At 44.3% G+C, this 25,188-nt stretch overlaps 1 protein-coding gene across 2 annotated transcripts in view; it reads left to right on the top strand.

Annotated features, from left to right (window-relative positions):
* Positions 1–370: 370 nt before the first annotated feature.
* LOC311421245 (sphingosine-1-phosphate transporter SPNS2-like) overlaps positions 371–25,188 on the top strand; it is a 134,923-nt gene continuing 110,105 nt past the window's right edge. For both annotated transcript variants that reach the window (XR_014684764.1, XM_084492930.1), the window contains exon 1: positions 371–712. Coding sequence is in view for 1 of the 2 variants with exons in the window: in XM_084492930.1 (XP_084349056.1) it covers positions 406–712 (307 nt within the window). In the remaining variant the exon portion in view is untranslated. The remainder of the gene's footprint in view (positions 713–25,188) is intronic.

The following is a 25,188-nucleotide window of genomic DNA, read 5'->3' as shown; positions in this document are numbered from 1 at the left end:
AGCACCACAGCTTAATAACACTGGAGCTGGGGCACCCATTATGTGGACCCACACTGAACCGTGCCGAGCCCCCCGTGTTCCCCCATATCCCCGGGGGTCGCTGAGGAGAACCCGCTCCCGCCAAACCCCAACCCCTGACAGGACTTGAGGGGGGGGGGGCAGTGGGCGGAGCCTAAACCAGACCCCGCCCCCTCTCTGCCTGGCCCCGCCCCCGGCTGTCAGGCGGCAGCCGCCGGTCCCGCGGGCAGGGGCTGGGGCTGGGGCTGGGGCGGCCGCGGGATGCGGCGCTGAGGCGGCGGAGGAGGAGGAGGAGGAGGAGGAGGAGGAAGAGGAGGAGGAGGAGGAGGCTCGGTGGTGGCGGCGGCTCCGCGCTGGAGGCTCCGCGGCGCTGCCTCCCGCAGCCCCATGATGTGCCTGGAAAGCGACGGCTCCTCCGGCAGCAGCCCGGCTTGCGGCGGGCGGCTCCGAGCCGGTGACGAGGAAGAGGAGGAGGAGGAGGAGGAGGAGGAGGAAGAAGAGGAGGGAGAGCGCGGCTGCTGCGGCCGGGGAGCGGAGGGCGAGGTGCAGACGCTGTCGGGCAGCATGAACCCGCCGCCCGAGCGCCCCGCAGCCCGCCGCAAGGCGCCGAGCCTCGGCCGGGCACGCGTGGCCGCCGCCGGCATCCTCAGCGTGGGCAACGTGCTCAACTACCTGGACCGGTACACGGTGGCAGGTGAGGGCAGCGCTGCTTTTCTGGGGCTTTTGAGGCTCCTGGATGGGGTCCCCGGCTGGCATTTGGGGTTTTGGGGTCGGGGCTCGGAGCGCGGTGGGGTTGCAGGGGTCCCGGCTCCGTCTCGCCCTGCGGTGGGGTAGGGTGAGGCGGGCTGCAGCGGCGCCCATTGTGAGCCCCCCTGGTGGTATTGTTCTCTGCTTTGCCTTAATTTTATGGGAAATCAAAGGAGGAGTCCTTTGTTTGGCCGGGCTTGGCACGGCGCTGCTTCTTCGGGCAGCCCCGGCAGGGATACTGGAGGGGCTGCGGGGTGCCAGCAGCATCCCCAGGCCAGGGGGCAGCACCCGCTGGGGAGGTGCAGCCCCCACGAACACGGGGTGCGAGCCACGCCGAAGGAAAAACCCTTCTCCAGGAGGGTCCCTGCCCCGTGGACCTGGCAAGCAGGTGCCACCAGCACTGGGATGGGCGCTGGGGCATCGCGCTGCACCTTGCGGGGCGCCTCTCGCCTTCGAGCCGGGCGCTGCCAGCCCAGGTTTGGACAAGAACGCGTGCCAGGATGCGCTGCTCAGTCCCTAGAGGGGACTCCTCGTTTATTCCCGTCAGGCGATAGCAGCGGGGAAGAAAACGATCGCCGAAGTTTTTCTAATTAGAAATGAAGTAGGCTTGGCGGCACTCAACTGTCTCGTGTAATTAACCGTAATGCATATTCTGCGTTTGGCAATACTGATAATTTCTGTCTTCGGAGCTTACAAATGCGTCTGCGCATGTATGAATTTTGCTCTATGCATATACATACTTTAATCGCTAGGACTCGATGTGGTGTTAAGCAAATCAGTGTATTTGTTTATGCTGCATTAAAATATGTTTGTAGGGCAGTAATAGGGTGCAAGGGATACAAACCCAGTCGTTGCTGTCAGCGTAAGTTGGCCAGGATGGTTTGGTTCTGTTTGCGGTAGCAAAGTGGAAAGGGTTAGAATGAAGATTTAGCTGAGTGCTGTTGTGGCTTTTTATTATGATATTTAGACAGGGCTTGCTCCTTCTGGAAATGCAAAGGCCCAGCCTTAGGAGGTACCAAGCAGTCACTTGGTCCTCAGCATGTTACAGGAGGAAGCCTGAAGATCCAATATTGCTCTGTTATTAGCCGAGGAAATTGTAGTTTGCTCCCTCACCCTCAAATAGGAATCTCTAGTGCGGAGACTGACCACGAAGCACCATTTTCCTTCCATGCATAGAAAGCTTCCTTTTCAGGAAGCTATCCCCCAGCATGCATACACAGGCTATTTATACATGTATTTAAATCATTATCTTATTCACCTGTTTGTAATGGTACTTTGAGCAACAGTTCTGTCATCTCTTTTTTTTGGTCTTCAAGTACAGAATATGTGGGATGCTCTGGCAAGGGAGGGGAGAAGCATCTTCATTTGTGGGAAGGCTGAAAAGTGCCTGACCAAAGAGAGGATAAAAATGCCTGCCTGCTGGGATGTAGCATCACCAGCACTACAGCATTTCTAGGGTAAGCTCTGGCTTGGCAGTACCCAGTAACCGCCCCGTGGAACTTATCTGCTAGCTTTCAGCTTGATAGCAAAGGTTACGAGATCTCCAACATCAGACTTTCCCTTTAGGGACAGCTGGGGGCAGAACCAAGTTTTGCACGACCTATTTGTCTTGTGCTGGTTGGTATTTGTTTTTCAAACTGATGTTTTATAAAGTGCTAATCTGAAACAAGGAACAATTTAAATCTGGTCTAATAGAAGAGCTGTGGTAATAAAATTATATATTTTTGTGCTCAAAGCTGACTTCATAATGAAGTCTTCTTTAAAAGCAATCTTTGCTTTTATTTGTTGAGTCTCAGTGCATACCACATACTTATGTGACGTGCACTTGCATATGAATCAAGCTAGCACTTTGAATATTCAGTTCATGTCTCAAGACAGGTAATAATTAGTGAACACAACTCTTCAGACCTTCAAAGTACGTTGCAAATATGAATTGTTGCAGCAACATAATATGGTGCTTTAACACTAGCCACATTACGGCAGGGGAAGTAGCATGAGAAGTTACGACTCACCTAAGGCCAGTGACCTGCTGTGAGAACTGTGTTAATTCCTGGTTCCAGCTCCATCTGAAAAAAGTGTTCAGGAGCGGCGGTACCGATGGAAACTGGTTCCTGGGGGCTTGTGTCTCCAGGGTGATCCCTGCTGTGGGTTCTCTGAGGTCAAATAAGAGTTGACCTTTGTCATTAACCTTTCTCTTGGTGTCCTGTAAGAGTCCTCTGCCCATTTTTTTCTCTCTTTTTTTAAAGGAAAACTTTAGGACTTCTTCCTGAAATGCCCCAAAGTGGTCAGTAGGCAGCTGACTGATAGACATGAGCAGAGAACCTGGTTGTTTGGCCATGATGCTAAAAGTATGCCTTCTGTCTTATTTTAAAACTTAATTCACAGCCGTTTTGGTCTTCCTGGTCACAGATGCACGTTTTTAAAGCAGGTATATATTTAGTCAAAGTCATCATATTTAGAAAAGATGATGATCTGTGGAATTCTTTGTGGCAGATGTAATTCTCAGAGCATCTTCTGCTATTTTCTAACTAACCCACACCAGTTAGATAATACACATCCAGTCAGTGCAGGGAGCTCTTATGTAACAGAAAGAAATTGGAGGCTGCCCTCTCCCATGGCACTTCTTGCTCCTCATTGCTAAAAGATGGACAGCAAATGCAGTGTTTCTTGGTGTTTATGCTCTTACTTCTGAATATAAAGATTGTGTATAATGATTTTTTTCAGGGTAATCTTTTTCAGGTGCAGCAAAGAAAGAAGTAGGTACCTGTTTCCCTAGTTCTGGTTTCAAGGACGTCCCATTACAGGTGAAAGATGTTTGGGACGGGATGTGTCTTTTGGTATCTGGGACATTCAGTGACAAAACTGGAGTGCAGTTGGAGATGTGGGACATGCACAGCTTCACACCTGACACTGAGTTGAGGCTCTTTTGGGAATACGCAGTAAAACTGGGCCTCTGCTGAGGACCGTCCTATTTCCTATGGTTTAAGAATAAGTTTCTTCCAATACTTTCAAAATAAAAAGCCTGAATAGTGATATTGAATCTTTCAGAACCGTCCTAATGTTGGTGCAGAGCTGAGAATTCCCACTGCGTATGGGGAATATTAGAATATAATGATATTTGGGAGAAGCTCTCCCAGACAAAATGTGGGAGTGCCTCTACTGTGGCTCTTATAAAGAAAAGATTGAAAACAGTGCTGAACATTACTGACTTGAAGGGAAATGATCCTCTGCAATTTTCTTAATAGGTCTTTGATCATACTGAAAACAGTTGCCTGTGGAAAGAGTGTTCTTTCAAAGAGCTGTGATATTGTGTTGCTATTAGAAAAACAAAAAATAAGGAAAAGGGAAGATTAGCAGTTATGAAATCCTTGTAGATTACCTGTGACACTATAGCATTTCAGCCATCTAGTGATGCTGGGACATATCCTCTTCCTTAATGAAGTTTTGGGAAAAGTCATCTTACCTTCAGAAGCTTGGAATGCGGTTTTGCAATTATGCCACGAATGACCTTTTACTGTGCCTGCTGTTGACGATGAAAATAGTCTTGCTTCATTTAGGGTGTCACCTCCACCTTCTAATTCAGACGCTACTTCCTGGCATTTCTGTAGTGCCTTTAATTTAAAGGTAATGATTTAATTAAGCTGGAGAACTCCCCAGCAAAGTAAATGAGTCTTACTATCCCACTACAGAAGGGGAAGAGTTGTAGAGTGTCGGCGATTTGCCCATGGTAATGTAGTTAGTGGCAGAGTCCTGGCTGGGACGAGTCCATCCTTGAGATTCTCTGTCCCTGTGACGCAGTAAGCCATAGGCTTTGGTCTGGTGTTCTTGTCTTGTAAATGTCTGTAACTTGCTAATAACCATATTTGTGTTAATTAGCCTCCCATTACAACACATAGTTGCAAATACCATTCTTTGAAGATACACACACATGCAAATGATTACTGAAAGTTGAAAGTCAAGTTTAAAACTATGTAGTACAAGCTATAACTGAAGGGTTAGGAAGGGTTCAAAACTAACTCCAAATGCCAAGACATTCAGGAGTTTATGAGGCAAAACTGCTTTCTGTAATTTGTGAGTTCACGTTTGCAATTGTAATCTATTACCTTAATGTGTGAAATCTTAGACTGCATGAATATCATTCATGTTTCGTACTGAATGGTCTTCATGCAATCTAAGTATCATACAGGTAGTGGGATAAAGGGAGCCCCTTATCCTGACTGTAACAAGACTATGCTCAGTGCTTATAGTTTCAGGGAGGAAACCATTAAGTGGCAGTGCAAGCTCTTCATTTTTCATCTAGTGAAGCTAATCTGAGTCTTGCTATTACCTAGGATTCAGCTGTAGGACTGCAATGCTGGCAAACACTAAGAAAGGATGCTTGAGCCAGTGGTGTCAGTAGCTCACAGACACGAGAATCTGCAAAGGAACAACAGTATTTTTTTTTGCTTGGGCACCTGTTACTGGCTCAGAATTCAAGAAGTGCTGCAGTGTGAACAAAAGCCGGGAGGACTGAAACTCACACACTTCAGAAACGAGCAATAGAAATCACTCTGCAGCGCGATGGTGAAGCCTGTGTAGTAGCATCTGGTTCTCTAATGTTGTCTTTCCCCTGTGCGATGGGCTTTCCTGCATCGTCAGCTACTTCCTGTTTGCTGGCTCTTATGCCAGTTGGCAGGATTTGTTCCTGAGTATTTTACATTTCAAGTGAAGTCTTATTATGTTTAATCATAGTATTTTTCTTCCTTGTGATGTAGATTTGCCAGATAGTTACTATCTTTGTTATTATGTGCAGATTTTCCTGTTTGCCTCTGAGATCCTCTTTTATGCCTGTTGATTTATTTTATCCCTAAAGCATCCAAGCATTCACAGTCAGTGAATATGGGCTTTATTACATGGAGTTAAGGTCCTCATAAATATTCAGTGCATTCTTAAGAATGTGATGATCTTATTAGTCCCTTGATCTCTGAGACTGTCAATATTAGAAGCTGTGTGGAGAAGCTTCTCTGGTCAAAGGTGTAGGAATTCTGTAATCATTCCTTCAGGACTTTTCAAATATCATGCCAAGCTATAATATGGTTAAATTCCATCAGTCGCCTTGTTTTCAGATGTTCCTATTTATCATATATTTACTCTTTATTACTTCTCGTTGACTGTACACCAGAAGCAGCTAAACTGCACACTAGGTAGCATGGTAGACTACTAGGTTCAGTAGACATTGGTAAAAGACAGTGACTTTGCCATAACATGAAAGTCCACAGCTCTTGCTTTATATTTTAGAGAAGGTCACCCTGTATTGCAGGGGAACTTATGACTGAAATATGGTGTGATAAAATGTTGCCTGAATCAAAGTTTGTAAAGATGTAAAGATCTTGAGGTACTTTATAATAAAGGTTCTGCTAATAAGGGTTTGTGACACCTATTCAGGAGATTCAGCAGGAAACCACAGTTTTATTTTACAGATAGAAATTAAGAACTTTGGAGATCAGAACTTTTGCTGAGTTGCTTGTTGGCATCATCATTGCTCTATGTGTACTAATTATAGGCAAGGACCCTGTAGTGCAGCTCCTGCTGAACAAGACAGTGCGCCCACAGTACTTATAATCCACATGCATCAGTGTTTTGGGCTTAGGTGGCAAGGTTTTGGTAGCAGGGGAGCTGCGGGGCTGGCATCTGGGAGCAGAGCCCAGCAGTTGCCCCATGTCAGATCAGAGTCAGATCCAAAAGGGACCTGCTGCTGGCCAGAGACGAGCCTGTAAGAGATGTTGGTTGTGCCTCTGGGAGAGCAAAAAGGGAAAAACCTGCTGCATGACTGCAGCTGGGAGAGAGGAGTGAGAGCATGTAGAGAGCCAGCCCTGCAGCCCCCAAGGTGAGTGCAGGAGGTGCTCCAGGCACACAGCAGCAGTTCCCCTGCAGTCTGTGGAGAGGCCTCTGGTGGAGCAGGCTGTCCCCCTGCACCCATGGGTCCCACATGGAGCAGATCTCCACGCTGCAGCCCGTGGAGGAGCCCCTGATGGAGCAGGTGGATGTGGCCTGGAGGAGGCTGTGGCCCATGGAGAGCCCCTGCAGGAGCAGGCCCTGGGGCAGAGCTGCAGCCCGTGGAGAGGAGCCCACGCAGGAGCAGGGAGTCTGGGGGGAGCTGCCACCCATGGGGGACCCGTGCTGGAGCAGTTTGCTCCTGAAGGATGGATTCAGACCCCTGTGGGAGCAGGTTTTGAAGAGCTGCTGCCTGTGGGAAGCCTCCAGACCCCATGTGGAGCAGGGGCAGAGTGAGGATGAAGGAGTGGCAGAAACGAAGCATAAGGGACTCACCTCAGCCCCCATTCCCCAGCGCTGCCTGGGGGGAAGCAATGGTGAGGGTGGGTGGTGGAGAGGTGCTCTTAGTTCTCACTGCTCTACTCTGTTATCTGTAGGCAATAAATTACATTAATCTCCCTTACGCTGAGTCTGGTCTGCCCATGATGGTAATTGGTGAGTGATCTCCCTGTCTTTATCTCAGTCTCTGAGCTTTCTTTTCATCATAGCTTCTCCCCTTGTTCTGTAGAGGAGGGGCAGCGGTGGAGCTTAGCTAGCTGTCGGTGTGAAGCCACCACAGTCAGGAGATACCAGAGGGCTGTAGGCCACAGAACCTGAGGGAAATGAGACACTGGAGAGGTTAGTGTAAGGAGCCCCAGCAGAGAAGCTGGTATGTCCTTCTGTAGGCAGCACAGCCAGAGACAGGGGAGGGATTTGAGGGAAGGCAACAGGAGCAATCAGCAGGTGTCTGCAGGCAACATCTACCAAACATGATGAGCATCACAGCAAAAAGCATGAACATGTCCATGGGAAATGGGAGATGGAGGATAACATCTTTCTCTCTAGTTGAGTTTTCTGGAAATTGGTGCTGTGGATGTAGGGTGTTGAGTGTTTCAGAGAAAAAAATAATGAATGTTCAAAGTCAGTTCTATGCAGGCCCTATGAAATGCCTAAGGGGCCATGGAGGTTAATGGGAGTTGAGCAGGATGGGCTTGGGCTCAGAGCCCGAAGAGGTGCAGTGATGTGAACAACTCCTGCTGGTTTCTAGAGAGGTTTGGGTACAGAAGGTGGCATGGGCTTCTCATGAAAACTGTATTCTTGGTGAACTGGTCTGAAATTCTTGTCTGAAAGTCAAGAAGCACATCTGAGACAGGTACGGGCAAAACAATAGCAAAAGCTTGACAGCAAAGTAAAACCAAGCCCCTTAGTTCTGATTTATGACTTCTAGAAAACCTCCCTTTGAGTTTGGTACTATTAAAATAGCTTGGCATGCTATTTATAGACTGAACGAGTACTGTACTTAGAATTGGCGTGTGCAGTAGGCATCTCATACACACATTTTCTTTTTTTTTTGACACGTTTGCTTGCATTGTTGTTTTGTGGGTGTTTGTCTTGTGTAACCCAGCTATTTCTGTAGGGTTGCAGAGAGAGGAAGTGAAAGGGAGGGAACACGAGTTTCCCTGCTTTTGGTTTTACAGCAGTATAAATAATCAGGAAAGTGAGAATATAAGGGATCCCGGATGGGCTGTGGGATCCTTCACTTCACAAAGCAACAGCTTTGGACCTGTTCCCAGTCAGGAGAGGCTGAAGGTTTCTTCTGGAGGGCTCTGTGCTGGTTTCCTCCCCTCTCTTCATGATGCGCTGTGTTTCATGAAAGCCTCCACACAAGACAACCAGCATGTTGTCTCTCAAAATATAGAACTGCAACAACAAACAAGGTGGTGAGGGTGATGTTTCAGCTCCCACCTGTACTTTGGTTTTGAGGGAACATGTGTCAGTCACCCCTCTACAGAACTGCAGATTTTCTGTCACAACTGAAAATCACAGAACAACTTTCCCTGAAGAGAAGGGACAGAAAGAAAACAGACAGAAGAAAAACTCAGCTTTATGTCTCGCCATACCTAAATGCAGCAGTATGAATATGCCATGCTTATGTTGTTAGTGAACAGAATCATCTCCTACAGGTTTTTTTGTTTGTTTGTTTGTTTGTTTTGTTTGTTTGTTTGTTTTAATACCTTTCCTATGCTTCTGCTTGTGGCCAGCAGCTGCAGTGGCTGATCAGAGCAGTGCTGGGAGAAGATCACGGCTATACAGAGAAAAGCTGCAGTAGCAGCTTGGAGCTTGGCTGGCAGAATGAGAGAAGCACATGGTGGAATGAAAATCCCTTCAGCCTTGCCATGTGATGGTGTTTCTTTATTTTTATTTTAAGGCTGTGTTGAGCCAAAACTGCTCTAATCCATTTTATTCCTTGTTCAGGCTTTTGCCCATAATTAAGTAAATAACAGAACACAGTTAATTATTTCTGTTTCATAGCTTTCAATTTTCTTGAGTAGTATTAGAAACACATCGTTACTGCCGTAGAATGTGAGCCCTGTGCTCTTGGCGACATGGAAAACAACAAGAGTGGATGAGCTGACAGGTGACAGGACTTGGGGCTGTGTGGAGCCTGCAGGGCTTGAATTAAACTTACCTGCAGGTTTGCTTTGATTCCTGTGGCTGTCCTGTGATCTGCACTCTGCATATTTTCATTCCAGAGAGGAGATCCTTTGGGAGAGACTACCAACAAAGCAGTGCAGATCCCAAAAAGGGGGGGGTCATGCCCTGTTTGGTACATGCAATTTTTGCTTTCTTCTGTCTGTCACCTCTTTATTTCATGATCTGGGCCTGTGTTGTAGTGACAACCTTGGATGTTGTGCATTTATGCTGGTGTATAGAGTTGCTTTAGCTCAGTTTTTCTACCAGGTGTGCAGTTTGGGAAGCTTAGGAACAGCTGTTTGCTCTTGCTGTATTCCTCTTCAGTGAGGAATTGCTCATTTGATTTTTTTTTTTTAATTTGAAAATGTGTGACTGTAACAGGATATTGGTGCTTTTTTATTTTTCTTTCCCCAACAAGGTACTAGATTCTCCATTTTATATTGCCGTTAGCGTTGGGTTGTCTTCTCCAACAGACCCATATCTCATATTGCAACCCATATCCCAGCTGGACCCCTGCAGCATGAGGAGCTAAATACCCTGACGTGGCACCAGCCGACCAAGCTCCGCTGCCATCCAGTAATAATTTAAGTAATTGGGCAGCTCGGGGTGGGGAGTGCTGGTTCTGGGACACTCGCTCAGGACTGCTTGAGGTATGTAGGGCAGGGACTAATTTTGTGCAGTTCCAAGCATACTGTCAGTGCTAAATAATAATTAATATAGAATTGCAACACTATTAATAAATATCACCTGTGTAGGTTAGGAAACAAACTTTGCAATAAAGAAAAATGATTTCTTCATTTTTTTTTTCCTGACACACCAATGCGGTTCCTAAAGAGCTGTCATTGCATGTGTTTGTGTGTTAAGCTATTAGAGCTCAAATACTGCTGCAGCTATATGACTGTCAAAACACCTATAATGGTCTTGTTATTCCATCCAGCAGCCAGAAATGCTGACTAACTTTCAGGATAACAATCTTTTATATATTCAGGAAACAAAATACCCACGGGCCACTGGTGACTGACAGCTACAGTGCTCTGATTAGAGCTGACAGTTCCTGATCAGCTGTGTCTTGGATGTGTTAGTCTCTTTTCTGATGGGGAAGGGAAGGACAAAAGCAACACATTGTGATAGAATCAGGAGATAAGACTTTTCTGTCGTTGTTGTTGTTTTTTGTTGTTGTTTTTTTTTTTTCTTTTGCAATTTTAAAGGAATTTGCGACTCAGAACTACCAAACATAGTACCCAGGTATTAGTGCTTGGAAGAGCAACCACTGATCTCTCCGTGATGGCTTTCCCATAATGGGATATGGAAAATACTAAGATGCCAATTTCCAGTTGTTGATTTTAGCTGTAACAACAATGTGCTGCGATTCCTGAGCTTCTGATGGTGGGCAATTAAGCAATGGCCACTGAACAGTGTGGGGTTTTTTGTTTGTTTTCTTCCAAACAGTATTAATACAAAGGAGAAAATGATTTTGCCCCTAAATGAGAGGAATCCCGGTGTTGTGTTCACTTGTGCTTGCATGCAATCTGCATTAACAATCTCATAATCCCTAATAAAAAACCTGGAGTCATGGGACACAGCGTGATGTTGGGTGATAGCTCTGGGCAAAGGTTGGGCGCTTGCCCACTAGCCCTCTCTGCCCTTTCATCGGGCCTTTTTCCCCAACAGCATTCCTTAGCTGTTGAGGGAATAACAAACTTCATTTCGTTTACCAATGTGTTCATTTAATTTGCGTTTTTATATGCTTGCAGATGCTGGATGCTCACAAGCACTGTGCAGCATTATCCCTCATGTGCTGCGGTGCGCTTGCCAGCTCTGTGGTGCACTTTGAACTGTTCAGAAGCACTGAAAAGCACTGAAATGCATTCGATAGATGTAAGATATAATATATCAAATAATGAGTTTACTGCTCTTCCCTATTTCATTACAACAGTGGCTTGGTAACACAGCTAAAACTTAGTCGCTCATCATTTCCTTCAGAAAACCTGTATTTGGATTTAGGCATAAATTGCACCTCTTGCATGTGGGCAAATTCCAGCTTGGCATAAAGGACGTCATGTGCAGCTATTTTTTGAGTTAGGTAAGTGCCTGGTTTTGTAAGCTAGTGCACTGTTTGAGACTTGCACCAACACCCATAAAGCTGGGTGGACCTTTCGCTACTTGCTGAAATAAATTTTGTCTCCAAGTTGCTGGGGTTGGAGGCATCTTTCTCGAAGAAATAAACCTGTAAGTCCCAGCAGTTAGAGGTGCTGTGCAAGGGGAACAGCTGCGCTTCTTGGAGCTCACTTCTAGCCCAAACATATTTGTCGAGTCATTGCATGTGGCCCTTCCACAGGGTCTGAGTCTCTCATGCCATGCTTAAGTAAAATTTTTTATTTTTTTTTAAAGGTGTGCTAAGATGCATGTGAAATTAAGGCCTTTTTTGGCAGTTATTTATGGTGCAGTTGGTGAATTTTAAGTTGTTACTAAGCCTCCAAAACTATCAGTTTTTTGGACCACGGCTTGAGAGGGATTGCAGCAGTAGCTGAAGAACATGGAGGTGAATCCCTTCTGCTCTGTTCTTCATTGTTCTTGTTAAACTTGTTTTTTCTCTCCCTAATCAGTAATGCTTCTGTATTCATAATAACTTTCAAAATCATGTTAAAATATATATAACGGTATAAAATGTCAAAAACTGAGTGCCTGATCGCAAGCTTACATTTGCCTCAAAAATGTACACTTAAATCACTTGCATCACTGAAAGCCACTTTACTTCCTCAGAATAAATTAGCAGTAGAGCTGTGTTAGCACCAGGCTTCTTGAATAAAAAGGCAAGTTCTGTGAGTGGCTGGAAAGAGGTTTCTAGCTAATACAGTCTGAATTAGGATTTAACCTTCTTGATTTAGATATTTATTTGAGCTTTGTTACACTCTCCCTTCACATTTTCCATGTGAATATGAAATATGTTCATCACCATTTAGTAATTACTGGACTCAGTAACCGGACAATACTTGTTTTTATTCACTCCAAGACTTGTGCAACTGAGCTGTAAGCTGTTTCAGTCTTGAGTGGGAGAGATTTCTTATGCAACCACTGTCTGTAGTGAGAGAAGAGTGTGCGGAACAAGCAGAGCCTTGGGAGAGCTCAGTCTGGCTGCCTGGCCATGGACACTCAGCCCCCGGGCTTTGCCTGGCTGCCAGAAGCCAACAGGTAGGATCGTTCGTGGTGCAGACATCACAAGTTAGTAGACTGAAATCACTGATCCCATAATTCAGCTGTTTCTAAATTTCATCAATCACACTTCTGGCTGCCAAAACAAATGTTTTTCAGCCTTTCATTTTTCCTGGTAGATTAAAACAAAGACATACTTTTTTTTTTTTTTTTAATGCATGAATTTTGCTGCAGCAAAGGAAAATGCTGAGAGGAAACTCTACCAGCAGCGCTGGTTTTCCACCATTTTCAGTTCTTTCCTATGCATGAATAAGGCTTGCTTTCACGTTTTTTTTTTGACATATTTTTTATTTTTCATCATTGGCATTGACATCATATAGAGGATTACTGTTTGCAGCTTCCAGTTGAACACATTGACTCCATTTTCCTTTGCTGGTGTTGAGTTGTAAAGGCAAGAGACCTAAAATATAGACATTACAGTCATGCAGAAAGTTTCTATTTAAAAAAACTTCTAAAACTAAGTATGGTGGTTCTAAAATATACTTGCTCTTTTATAATTACACACTTTAGATATTAATACATGTAATTTTGAAAGTGTAATTTAGTCTCCGGTAGGTAGCATCATGACGATTTTAAGGTAGGTTTAAAAAAAAAAAAGTGCCTAAATATCTTGACAAGAGCAATTTTCTTCTTTAGGATCTTCCTGGGTTTAGTATGGAGGACCGGATCCTAGACTGTGGTGAGGTTTTTTTGTTTTTGTTTTTAATTTTGAGCCAGGACAGCAGAGGCTGAATTGATCTGTCTCTTAAAGAAACAGCCTCAGGGTGCTCCCATGGGATTTCAGGACTGGAGGGAAGCAAGAGCACACTTTGGGTACATGCAGTTGGCCAGTTACAGCTCAAAAAGAGGCTTGTGGCAGCTCTTAAAAAGCCAGTTAATAAAAGAGTTGCTAGCATCTGCAAGTGTTATGGACAAAGCGTGTCAGTCTGTGCGCGTGCTGGTGTGCTCACAACCAGACTCCAGACTCCCCTGCTCTGTATTTCTCTGAAAACATTAGTTTCCCTTTAAATCTGGGATAGTGTCTTTCCAGTCAAAATTGCTATGTGGCATGTGGTTTGCTGAGGGGAAAGCAAGTAATTTGTTGTCTACCGGGCGATCGTGCCATGTCAGCTGTCTGATCCCCCTGTAATTTCGCTGTGGACCACTGCTCAGAGCCCCTGCTGCTGAGCATGCAGCTGCATGAGCCCTTTACGTTCAGCATGGGTGCTTGGAGGGTCCTCACTCTTTATGTCCTTCTTTCCCTCCCCCAGGCTGTCACTTGTGTGTAATCAAATTAAGCAGTGGCACCAGCCCCAGCAGAGAAGAGCCCCTCTGTTAGAAGGCAGGCAGTCCCTTTAGAGTTTGCTCGCAGATTTCATCATTTGCACCTGCCTTTACTGGCTACTGATCCGACCTTGCCTGCCAGCAGCCTGTGCTGAGAAGTGGTCCCTGTTCCTTCTATCTCAATTAAGAGTTTTAAGGACACTTCTTTACTTGCCAGCCTCCTAAAGCTTGTCTTTGTCCACAAACACGCTGCATTATATTTTTACAGGGTCCAGTTGAACAGTGCTTTCAGCGCGTGTAAGGAACACGAGAAAGGGCACTGTTAGGAGGTTTCTGTTAAATACATAAAGAGCGGCAGCAGCCCAAATCACCAGCAACTGGTGTCAAGTGATAGCTGTGTGAGGATGCTGGGTGATCTGAGGCAGTCATTCGTGGCACGCTGCAGGTTTTTATTTGAAATTCTCTGTAAGTTGTAAGGCCTGGCTTGCTGTCTCTAGACATTGTGGGCCTAGGGCTGCTGTCCCTGCCTGCACAGGGCCCCGTGGGCCAGACACACTTCTGCCTTGGCAGCAGCCCATGGGTGTGAAATGGCCTTTGGGCTGTGTGATGGGGGAAATCAGGCTGTGACAGGGGAAATTCAGGCTGGATATTTGGAAGAGGTTCTTCACCAAGAGGGTTGTCACACACTGGAACAGGCTCCCCAGGGACGCAGTCATGGCACCAGGCCTGTCGGAGTTTAAGACGCGTTTGGACTGTGCACTTAGTCATATGGTCTGAATTTTTGGGTAGACCTGTGTGGTGCTAGGGGTTAGACTCGATCCTCGTGGGTCCCTTCCGACTGGGGATATTCTGTGATGTTGTGACTGCACAGGTCCTTCTGTCCTGCCCCTCACTGCCTGAGGCAGCCTTTGGAGCCCCAGCAGCCATCGCTTTCTCAATGTCGAAGTTGGAAACTATTTCCTCCACCATCACCTACAGGTGTTTCCCTATGCCATGAAGCCATCTCGTTTTAATATCTTCCATTGCAAAGTATTCACTTCTTTGTATTCAGCACTTCTTGGCTCCACACAGCCTGTGTCCGCTCTTTTTCTCTCATTAAAATCATGAACTCAGCACTGTGTGGAGGAACTTTCTGAGGGGCCTGCTCAGCAAACTGCAGCAGTTGGTTTATGTTGGGGTTTGCTACTGCAGCCCCCTCATCAGGGATAATTTTGCTGCTATGCTTTCATTTGGGTGATGGATATTGCAAATTCCTCTGTGGGGGTTGCAGAGGTACCTGTGCACCCAGAGGGAGAACCCCTGTGCCAGAGCTGGAGTGTACTGTGGGGCTTGCCGCCTTGTTTCTGCTATTGCGTGTTAAAAGCATGAGCCTAGCTGCTAAGTACCTCCCCTTGGTGATTGCTAAATGTAGTTCTTTATGTATAAGCAAGCTCAAACAATAGAAAATATATGAAATATGAGCCCTTTCTTTGTGCTCGGGTGGGAACATTCATCTCGCTTTGGTGAGGAACGTTCACCTCACATTTCCGAACATTGTGTTCAGCAGATGAGCCGCTTCCTCCTCCTCCTTCAGCTTTTGGTTTCTCCTTGGAGAAAGGGCTGAGAGGCAGTGCTAAGATGGACTGTTAGAGTAATTATGGAAAGGAGCGGGCATAGTTTTAAAGATGCTGTTGTGTGATTTCTTTGTTACTGGATGGAGGAGGGGAAGATTGGCATGGTCTTTGTTTTCACACAGTGTGGTCTACTGACATGTAGATGAGCAAGAGTTACCCTGGGAAAGAGTCGCCTTCAGACTATAGCCGTGTCCCCAACTGGAGAGAAGAGCCATCATACAAGGAAACCTGAAATATGTTTATATCCCACAGCTGGCATCCTTCTCTCAAGCTGAGCACTTACAAAGATTACAGAAATTTTCATGTTGTCTTTGCTGCGTGACTCTGTCGCTGCATTAAATTTGCTGAGAGAAACCTCCTTGCATGCACATAGGCATAATTTCACACAACCTAAGGCAATGAGATTAAATTACGGAGAAACTTGTTTTCTAAACAGTTGCTCTCAGCCCAATTTCGCAGAGACTTTAATAAGACAAACAACAAATAGAAAAACTTTTTTTTTTTTTTTTTAAAAAAAAGCCCTTAAAATAGAGATGAGGTTAAAAGGAGACTATCTAATTTTGTTTGCATTGTGGTCCTAATTTGTCGCTCCTGGTGACTTGAATTCCTCACAAATTGCTGGTTTGTCTGCAGATCTGTAATTCCCAAATGCTGTAATTTTGCCCTTAGAAATGTTGGCCACTGGTAGCTCTTTCTGAGTTGGAATTTTGAATGACTTAAATTCCACTGCATGGTCTTTTTCTGTTTAACCTAGGTGGAGACTTTTGCCTCCTGAGGAGTGGGAGGTATAGGAGGTGCCTCCTGTATGTCTAAAGAAGGTGCTTACATTGCCTGTTGGCTGGAGGAGAGGTCTGTGTTTTTAGTGCTGTGGGCAGCCATCAGAAGATCAGGCTAGAGAACCAGGCTGTCCTGGTGTAGGACACTTCAAAATGTGAGATCAAATGCTACTGCTGTGCAAAATCCAGGGCTTTCCCAAATGCTCTGCTCTTCAACTCCTACCAGCTAGTGAAAGGCTCACATTCTGCTGTAAGCCTTCGGCTGGTTTGAAAGCACTAGTTGCATATTTTGAGTTTCAGCTAGCATCCAGTCCCTTATTCTAGGCCATATGTTTAATTGTTGTGACATAAACTGAAAGAATACATCATTTATTGTAATGCCTGAAAACCTGAAATACCGAGATGAAAGGAGAGATGGATCTGAGTTGCACTTTCATCTGGTTTTCATCATTTGAGTTGGTTTTCATCTCTATTTTTTTTTTATTATTATTTTTTAAGAGCACTGAGAAATGAAACCTTATTCGTAGTTCGTTTTTTACATTAAGATTATCCTCTGGGCTTCCCCGTGATAAACTGTTGTTAAAGTGATAGCCTTAGTATAGATGTCTCAGGAAAGAGGACATGACAAATAAATGCTGTCAACAAAACTAGATTTTTCAAGAGCTTGTGATGTAACCTAAGCTGTGGATGAAGGTCTGTCTTGAAGGACAGAGATACTTCAAGTTCTAGATATTTTGACTTAGATATCTTGATATTTCTGCCCAGCTCTGTATTGGAGTTTTGATGCCTACTAAAGTAGTTACGGAAGCTTCTTAAATCTGAAGTGCCTGGGGAAATCCTTTTGGTTATACTCTAATTATGTATCATTTCCAGTTAGAAATTGCAATTAAGGGCTCTGTCGTGCTCTGTTCTGTGCAGACGAGTAATGACAATGAGGGTTGGGAGGCCTGAGCTGTCTGCATACGACATGCATCATCTGTGCAATGGGCACCAATTCTTTCACTGCTCTTTCCTTTTGTGCAATAGGCATAGCCTCTACCAATAAGGCTGACCACTGTTATCTGTGCTTCTGAACAAATTAACGAGGTTCTAGATCATTTAATATGTAGCAGCACAGCGGGCCTTTGCAGTTTGCAGGATGCTTACGGGGTGCAGCAGCAGAAATAGCACTGCAGGCGCTTCTGTGCAGTCAGTGTACAGCAAGAAAGCAAAACCACATTGTGTAATTTTATGAAAGAGAAGTGTGTAATTTAAGCAAAATGCTTTACTTGATAGGCTGCAAGCATTTATTTTTCAAACATGCCATGAAATGTTAGTAGTGGGTATGTATCAAAACGTTTGATTGTGAAGGAGGAATGTTTATTTTGGGTTGAAAAGTTTTAGAAAGGAAATTATACTCATATCTTCATCAAAGTTGAGTAATGGGAAGATGGTTTGTAAGGAAAACAGCTGGGCTGAAATCTGTTCATGTTAGCGTGAATAAAGGGCAGTTGCACAGTGTTTCTGCTCTGTGACTGGGATCAGGATTTGACTCCCTTTTTCCTGTGTGAGAAAAAGAGTAAGTTGAAAAAGGAACAGAGAGCTCAAGCTAGGTTTCTGACACTGCCACGAAGCATTGCTGCTTGCATTACACAGAGTGGATCCTGTTGCAGCAGTCACTGTGCATTTTGACACTGCTGGACCTCTGAAAGTGGTGCTGGAAGCAAGATTGCAAATAGAAAGATGATGGAGAGGGGACTCAGCCAGGGGACTTCAGCACGAACATGTAAAAACCACAGGCAGCCGCTGTCCCAGAGCGTGGCCATCCTGCAGACCTGCAGCATGCGCCTGGGTAGCTGGGCACAGCCTCTCCAGCTCTGCTTTCCCACCTAGTGCATCAAGACTGCCAAGAACTCCACAAATTGGAGCCCCCAGCACAAGAAAGACAGGGGCATAGTAGAATGAGTCCAGCGGGAGCCACAAAGGTGATCAAGGGGCTGGAGCACCTCTTTTATGAAGGGAGTTGGGGTTATTCAGCCTGGAGAAAAGAGAGGAGACCTCTGAAAGGCCAATATGGGGCTTACCTTTTTTATAAATAAGGTGGAGGGTGACTTTTTACATGGGCAGATGGTGCTCAAGGCCAGGCTGGATGGGGCTTTGGGCAGCCTGGGCTGGTGGGAAGTGTCCCTGCTCATGGCAGAGCTTGGAATTAGGTGATCTTGAAGGTCCCTTCCAAGCCAAACCATTCTGTGATTCTATGATTATAATCGATACTCACAATGGTTCAGTAGATTACTTAATTAGTAATGTCAGAGCATTGGTGATGACAAAGTTGTTGAGCTGCTCTGCCTTGTGTTTGGAAGCCGAGGACAGCAATTGGAATAGGTGGATCCAGAGATGGCTGCTCAGAGCAACAAAGATATCTTCCATCTACCTGCTCCGGTTGTTTTCAAGCTGCCAGGGAAACACGGATGTTCTGCTCGCTGCCTTGTGTTTGGCAGGCACTTTCCAGTGTGGCAAAGCACCGTGCTCCTGCAAATGAATATGCAGTTCGTTTGTGAATGAGTTGGCATGCACAGCTAATTTCCTTTTGCACCTCTTGTTTGCAGCTGATGTTGGTGTGTGTTAAAACATGAAGATTTCCCTGCATTATGCTGAGGGAGAGAGCGCATGAATGAGACAGCGAGTGTGCGTGCAAAGGGAAAGAGGAAGAGAAGGGCTTTTAAGTAAAAAAATATGATGGATTGCATTTAAATACCTCTACTTTGACAGAAATTAATGGTGTAATTCAGGGCATATCAATTAAGATGAAGGACTTGGAGAGGAAATTGATGCAACTCAAAGCACTTTAGGAGCTCCTGAAACTAGGCTGTAGCTAGCTGGAACAAGGGAGGCGAGCATTTGGACGTGCCTCTGTTGAAATAAGATGTGCTTGGTCTTCTCTGAAGGTTTACTGGAATATTTGTAAGCAGTGGCACTGCTAATTTTTTCTTAGAAGGTGAAGTAGCTACTATTTTCTGCAGGGAGGAGAAAGTAAAATAAACCATACATACACCACCAGCGCTTTCCCTTCCAGGTGCTTTTCCTCCCCTGTAGCTGTGGCCATGGCCACACCAGTGGCTGTTTTGGCAGGTGGAGCAGGAGCAGGTAGGCACAGCAGGGTGTGCAGATGGGAGTAAGCGGGGGACTGGGACACTGCGCTCATCACATAAGAAAGATGAAGCAATTGAACCTTTGTGGGAGGCAGAAGGCGGCAAAAACAAACAAACAAACAAAAAACCACAACACAAACAGACGACTCATCCCTTAATCAGATAGCCATAGTATTATTTTGGTAGCAAAGCAAAAGTTAGATGTATATTTTTTTTGTCTTTACAGAAGCAGGGCTTGTTTCTTAACAGTTTTATGAAAAGAAGGGGTGTTGCCTGGTCAAAATACCTGTCAGAATGACAGAAGCAATACATTGTTTTCTTGCATTCTCCTTCTGTTTGCCTCTCACTTAACCAGAGGCCTGGTTGTGTTATGTCTGTGCTAACTGTACTAGGAATCACTGTTTGGTTTGTAAAAATTAAATAAAAAGAGGAGGGGCAGCTCTGATGCAGTCTATCAGAAACATACACCCTACAGATAATAATAATTGCTGCAACCGTGGCCACAATATTGAGTAGGCCTTTCAAGTTTGCCATGAAGTTTATAAACAAGTGCATTTTGGTGCGATTGAAGCATGATCAGGTTTTGGAGCCTGTTTATTTCTTTTTTTTGGGGGGGGGGATTTTCTGCACAAACACAAGATTTTTGAAGAGCTTAGTCTTAGAGGATTCAGGAACTGCAGCAACAGCTGTGCAAGGAGAGCGCCAAATGCAAGGGTGAACAAGCAGATGAGAGATGGCAATTCTGAAATCCTACTCCTTAAAGTTAGGACTGATTCTGTGAGTGTTAAAAAAGCCACAGCGTGGGGCAGTGTGTGCTATTGTCAAATGGGAAGCTAAAACTTGTCAAATGTCTGCTGGCAACTCCAGAGAGTGAAGCTTCTGCTTTCATTGCTGAGTCAGGGTGAAGGTTTCTCAGAGCTCCATCTGCCTTTATTAACCTCCTTCCTGCAATCCTCCTTTCAAGGTCATAGTCTTTACCTTTAATTGGCTCATTTCCCTACAGCTTGATGTAAAAATACATGCTTAAAAATGATATAAGCGTAAGGCTTATTAGCATGGAGTAGGAAATCAGGAAATCAAGTATGTTTAAATAGTTCTTGCCGTACAACTCTCCTTAGTTTTTGGACTATTTTGCTCATGCTGTTGCTCCACCACAGCAGAAATCTCACTCCAGCTGTGCATGTGAAGGGTGCAAATATCAGCACCAGCAATTTTCTTCAAGCATTTTCTTTGTGTTCGAATGGAGCACAAAAAAAAGGCATCTGATCTGACAGGCAAACCTGATGATGGCTGTGCAGAAACACTTCTCGGTTTTGTTTTCAAAGCGATTTCTACAGGTTTTCTCCCCTTCTCTATTGCACAATTCATCTGAATGGAGATGTATTATGCCTCTGGCACACAGCAGGCTCTATGTCTATAGTTGTTTTATGCAGTCTTTTCTTTTTGCAGCATCTTAGCGTGGCTTGCCTGAGGTGAATATTCTCTTTCTCCCCACACCAATAAAGTGGCCCTAATAACAATATGAAACTGGGAAATTATGCAGAAAGGAAGAAGGTAGGAGTAGGATAGAGCATGTTTGCATTTGACAAATGTATCTGTCATCTCTAACACCTGCTGGCCATCTTCTGTTACCTCTGAATTCTGCAGTCCTCCTCTGGGCTGTAGCACATAAGACAGGGACCAGCAGTTTGTGACCCCATCTACAAGGAGGCAAATATTTTTGCCCCAAATTCCAGGTCATTTAATGTGTTTGCAAGAGGTTTCCCTCAGTCTCTGATGTCCTTTCAGATGTCATTCTCCATAGTTCTATTTTGTCTTACCTGTAGCAGACACTTGATAAGAATGATGGTATAAGGTTATACATGTATTTTTAAACAGTGGTTGTATAAAAATCAAACTGCTGATCTTGTTTCTTGACAGAGAAGGAAGACTCACTATATTTGGTTTCAGTTTTAGTATTCTTGGAGCAGTTCTGGCATTTCCTAAAGTTGCTTCCATCACAAACTGAGCCATATGAACAGGAGACAAAATCAAAATCAAATCCATTGCATGGGAATTAGTGTTGACATGAAAGGCAAGTTTCTTAACTGCAGAAGGAGTGATAGTTATTCAGATATTCCAGCAGAAAAAAAATGTTCAACTGATTTAGGGGACAATATATTCTCAACGTATATACATGCCTTACAGTACTAGTAAATACAGCATTTTAGGATTTGATTATGCTTTTATGTAGAAATCTCTCTTGTCTAAAACAGTGCCTTGAGAAAAGGACAGATGGCAACTCTTTCCCAACTCAACTTCTGTAGTGAATAAATGGGTGGCTACAATCCTTCTGGTTATTAGCAGTGATATATATTAAGAAGATGCCAATTTGTATTTGCTACATGTCTTAGATTTCACGCAACACTGCAGCACTGTGATAGAGAGGTATTAAAAAGCAGCAGCTACGTGATAGGCACTTTTCCAACCATTTTTGTTCTCTGTCCAGCTTTTCAAGAACAACCAGCTATGTCACAGTTCCTCAAAACTGAATCAATTTCCTTGAGGATCACCAGGTGCCTTCGAAGCATGCCTGGGGTATTTCCAGCTAAGCGTTAATAAGGCTTCTTTCCTAGGCAGATGGGTGTTCTGGGTGTATTTTGCGTTGGCACAAATGATTTTGCCTTCAGTAACTTCTAGTTTTCTGTACATTTTTGATCCTTTCGAAGTTTAGGTCTGTGGTTGGGGACTGCAGTAGGCTGATGAAGCATGAACAAGACTCTCAAGGTGATCTACTTATGAGTTCTTGTTCCTTATTAATTACCATTGTTGTAATGAACAGGCGGCTAATACAGGAGGCAGGAGAAGGGCAAAAAGCAATTTTTCAGATTTCTAAGAAATCCATTGGCTGGTAAAGAAAGGCTACTGGTTTGTTTCCTTCCAAAATCCACTTGCATCGGATCCATCGTCACTTCCACTTTCTTTTCAGTGGCAAACCAGGCAGAGCAGATCGAGGGTACAGCTTTGTGGTTGTGCACAAATCTCCTTTAACTTGCCATAAAGTGAGAGAGAAATTGGACGGCATGGATGGAGTTCTTTTTTGCTTGATTTCCTTCCTCTCATTGCTGCTAACATGAACATGTGAAAATTACCCCAAGCAAAAACACTTAAGCTGAGATATAATCTGCCAAGGGAATTTGGGCATACAGCACCTGCTTAAAATAACAATAAATTAGACAACTGGTTGCCATATTCTCAGTGCAGCTTTGAAAGTCTCTGCCTGAAAGTATAATTACAAATAAGATTTAAACAATGCCATTTATGTATAAAAGCTTTCTGTGAGTCATGAATTGCAGCTTTCTAAATTAATGGAAAGATTAATTTTCTCATTTTCATTTCTCTCCTCCCCAATACCTTGTGGGGAGTAGCTCACGGAGTAAATGACTTCTGGTACCCCATCGGTGTGGAGATTGGTGAGGAATGCTGCAGCTCCCTTGGCCAAGCGCGTCCCTCCTGGGAACACCTGGGTGCCTGCTGAGACCTGCACGGAGGTGTTTGGGTGCCAATCGTGCCTGCCTGTTGGCCTGACTTGAAAGCACCCTCGCTAGCTTGGCGTTTGCCTCTTTGAAAATAAAGTTCCTCGCGGTACGGGAGCTGGCATATCTCTCTTGTCAGGTCCTTGCGGATTTACCTGCTATCCGCGTGTGCTGGAACGTGTTTGGTGGTGAGCTGTGTCTGTGCTTTGGGGTGTTCTGCACTTCTGTCCAGACCAAACTTCTGTCGGTCCAGCACCAAGGGACTGCCATAAGCAGCAGTCAGCAGGTGCTCTGCCCAGCTTCCCAGCAGGTATCTCGCGCTCCATGTGGGGCTTGGAAGCCAGCGAGATTCCAGCCAACGTCACGAGCGGAAGGAATAAAAGCTTTTGGGCACGGCATGCTTATGCAAGACCTGAAGTCTGCACCTGCACCTGCAATATGTATACCCCACAGCAGAACGCTTGACAAGGAGTTTCTTTCATCTGAGAATCTTTTTATCTGATGGCACCAGCCTTGGTGCTCGGAGTTTGCATTACTTCCTGAATCCTCAGTAGCTTTGCTGACCACACAGGCACATTGCAGCTCCTGAGTTACCCTCGGTAATCAGATGGCACTGAGATCATTTGCTGCTTTGCTTCAGAGACAGGCACGGCTTTTTCTTTTTTTTTTTTTTCTTTTAATCCCCTCTATGTTATTCAGAGTTCTAATGGACATATAAGAAAGACGGTTTATTTCCTGACCTACACTTAAATAAAGAATAAATGTTGAAAAGGATTGACATATGTCCTAAAAGAAGTGCCTTTAATACCAGGGATTGAAGTGCATGGGTTTCTGTTCAGATTGAGGGTTGAGTTGTCTTTTGATTTTAACTGAATCTTTTCTTTTTCTTATCTATTCAGCAAGAAAGTATATCACAGGAGCCCAACAGGTTGTTTCTTCAAAGGGAGTTCTTTTTATATTGTGTACAAGATTGGTGGCTAAGCATTTGCTTCCTGATCCCATCTCTTCAGCAGCTTAGATATTAGTATGCCAAAGCATGGTGTGGGTAGGGAGGGAGAGAGAAATACTGCTTATGTTAGTTGCTTGTGTGCAGCACCTGTGTCCAAGCTTGGTTATCTCCAGAGATTTCACAGTTTTTCACTTCACCCACGAAAACATCTGGAGAGCGGGAATGAGAGTTCTGGACTGTATATCCCCAAAGTGATGTCTGCTGGCCACCTAAAAAACTTCGAGATCTTGTAAGGTTTGATTTTTCACCTAAATTGTGTGATGTCTTTCTTTATGAAAACACAGACAATTTTGACTAACAGAGGTGAGACTAGTAAGTGATACAGGATAATGCATGTATTTCTGTGTTTGTAGGTGCAATGGGGCAATACTGCTGATTTGCTTCTTCATAGAAAAGAATATCCTCCATGGCTGGCTTCAGATCTATAACGTAGATGCCTATAGCTATTCTGAAACAGGAATGTTGCTCTGAAGTAAAATCTTACTACTACGACCAAAATAAAGAACTACAGCAATTCCAGTAAATGGAAGCGAATTGCAAGGGAAGCAGTTTCCTTTAAACTGAGGATATTTTGTAAGTCACTCTCTCCAGGTTATTCTTTGTCTCCCATTAATGTTTAGATCATTTGGCCCATTTCAACCACATTTGAAGAAGGAAGACTTCTCAAAGGTACAATGCTGAGAGAGGTTTCATAGAAATCTGGATACAGGAAAATGAGAGTCCCTGTAACATGGTCTTAGCCTTTATTAGATATGAAAGAATCCACAAGGGCAAAAGATTTTCAACATCCACCACCTCTGAAAAACCTTGGAAAATGCATCTTCAAGATATAAAGCTGTAGGAAAACAGGGATCATTAGTTCTGCTTTTAGGGACTTATTTTTAATTTATTTTATTTTTTTTGCTATAAACTTACTAAGAATTCACTCGTGGGACATCACCAAACCACTTTTTTGGGAAAGATGTGGGCTTCTATGAGCTATGTCTTGTGGCTGTCCTGGGGTATACCTCAGGACAGTTCATGAATAGAAGCTTAACAAATTTAAGCCTTTTATTGTTTGCTTAGGGTTAAGGGGGGAAACCCAAGCTCCTTCTCTATCTACCTGTATTGCTGTGTCTCCCAAAACCAGTAGAGGCAATGTCCTTTTTTTCTTCTTCTGCTCTGCTAACTATCATAGATTGAAATGTGGGAGACTTGCTGGCAACCATTTAAAAAAAAAAAAAAAAAAAAGAGAGAGAGAGAGAAAGAAAAAAAGACTTTTGAGAAATGACAGGTTTAATGCTATCCTTTCTTTAAACAGACACCTCTCTACGAGGTGAAGGAAAGGTTTTCCTGTGTCCTGGAGAGAATGTACAATTATTAATATTTTTTTCTGAATTTCTGTACTCATATATTTTTTAAGAAATTCATTACTGA

The sequence above is a fragment of the Aythya ferina genome, assembly GCF_964211825.1.
Source record: "Aythya ferina genome assembly, chromosome: 19".
Lineage (NCBI taxonomy): Eukaryota > Metazoa > Chordata > Aves > Anseriformes > Anatidae > Aythya > Aythya ferina.
Note: the sequence above shows the minus strand (reverse complement) of the source record. Positions and strands in the feature narration are given on the sequence as shown.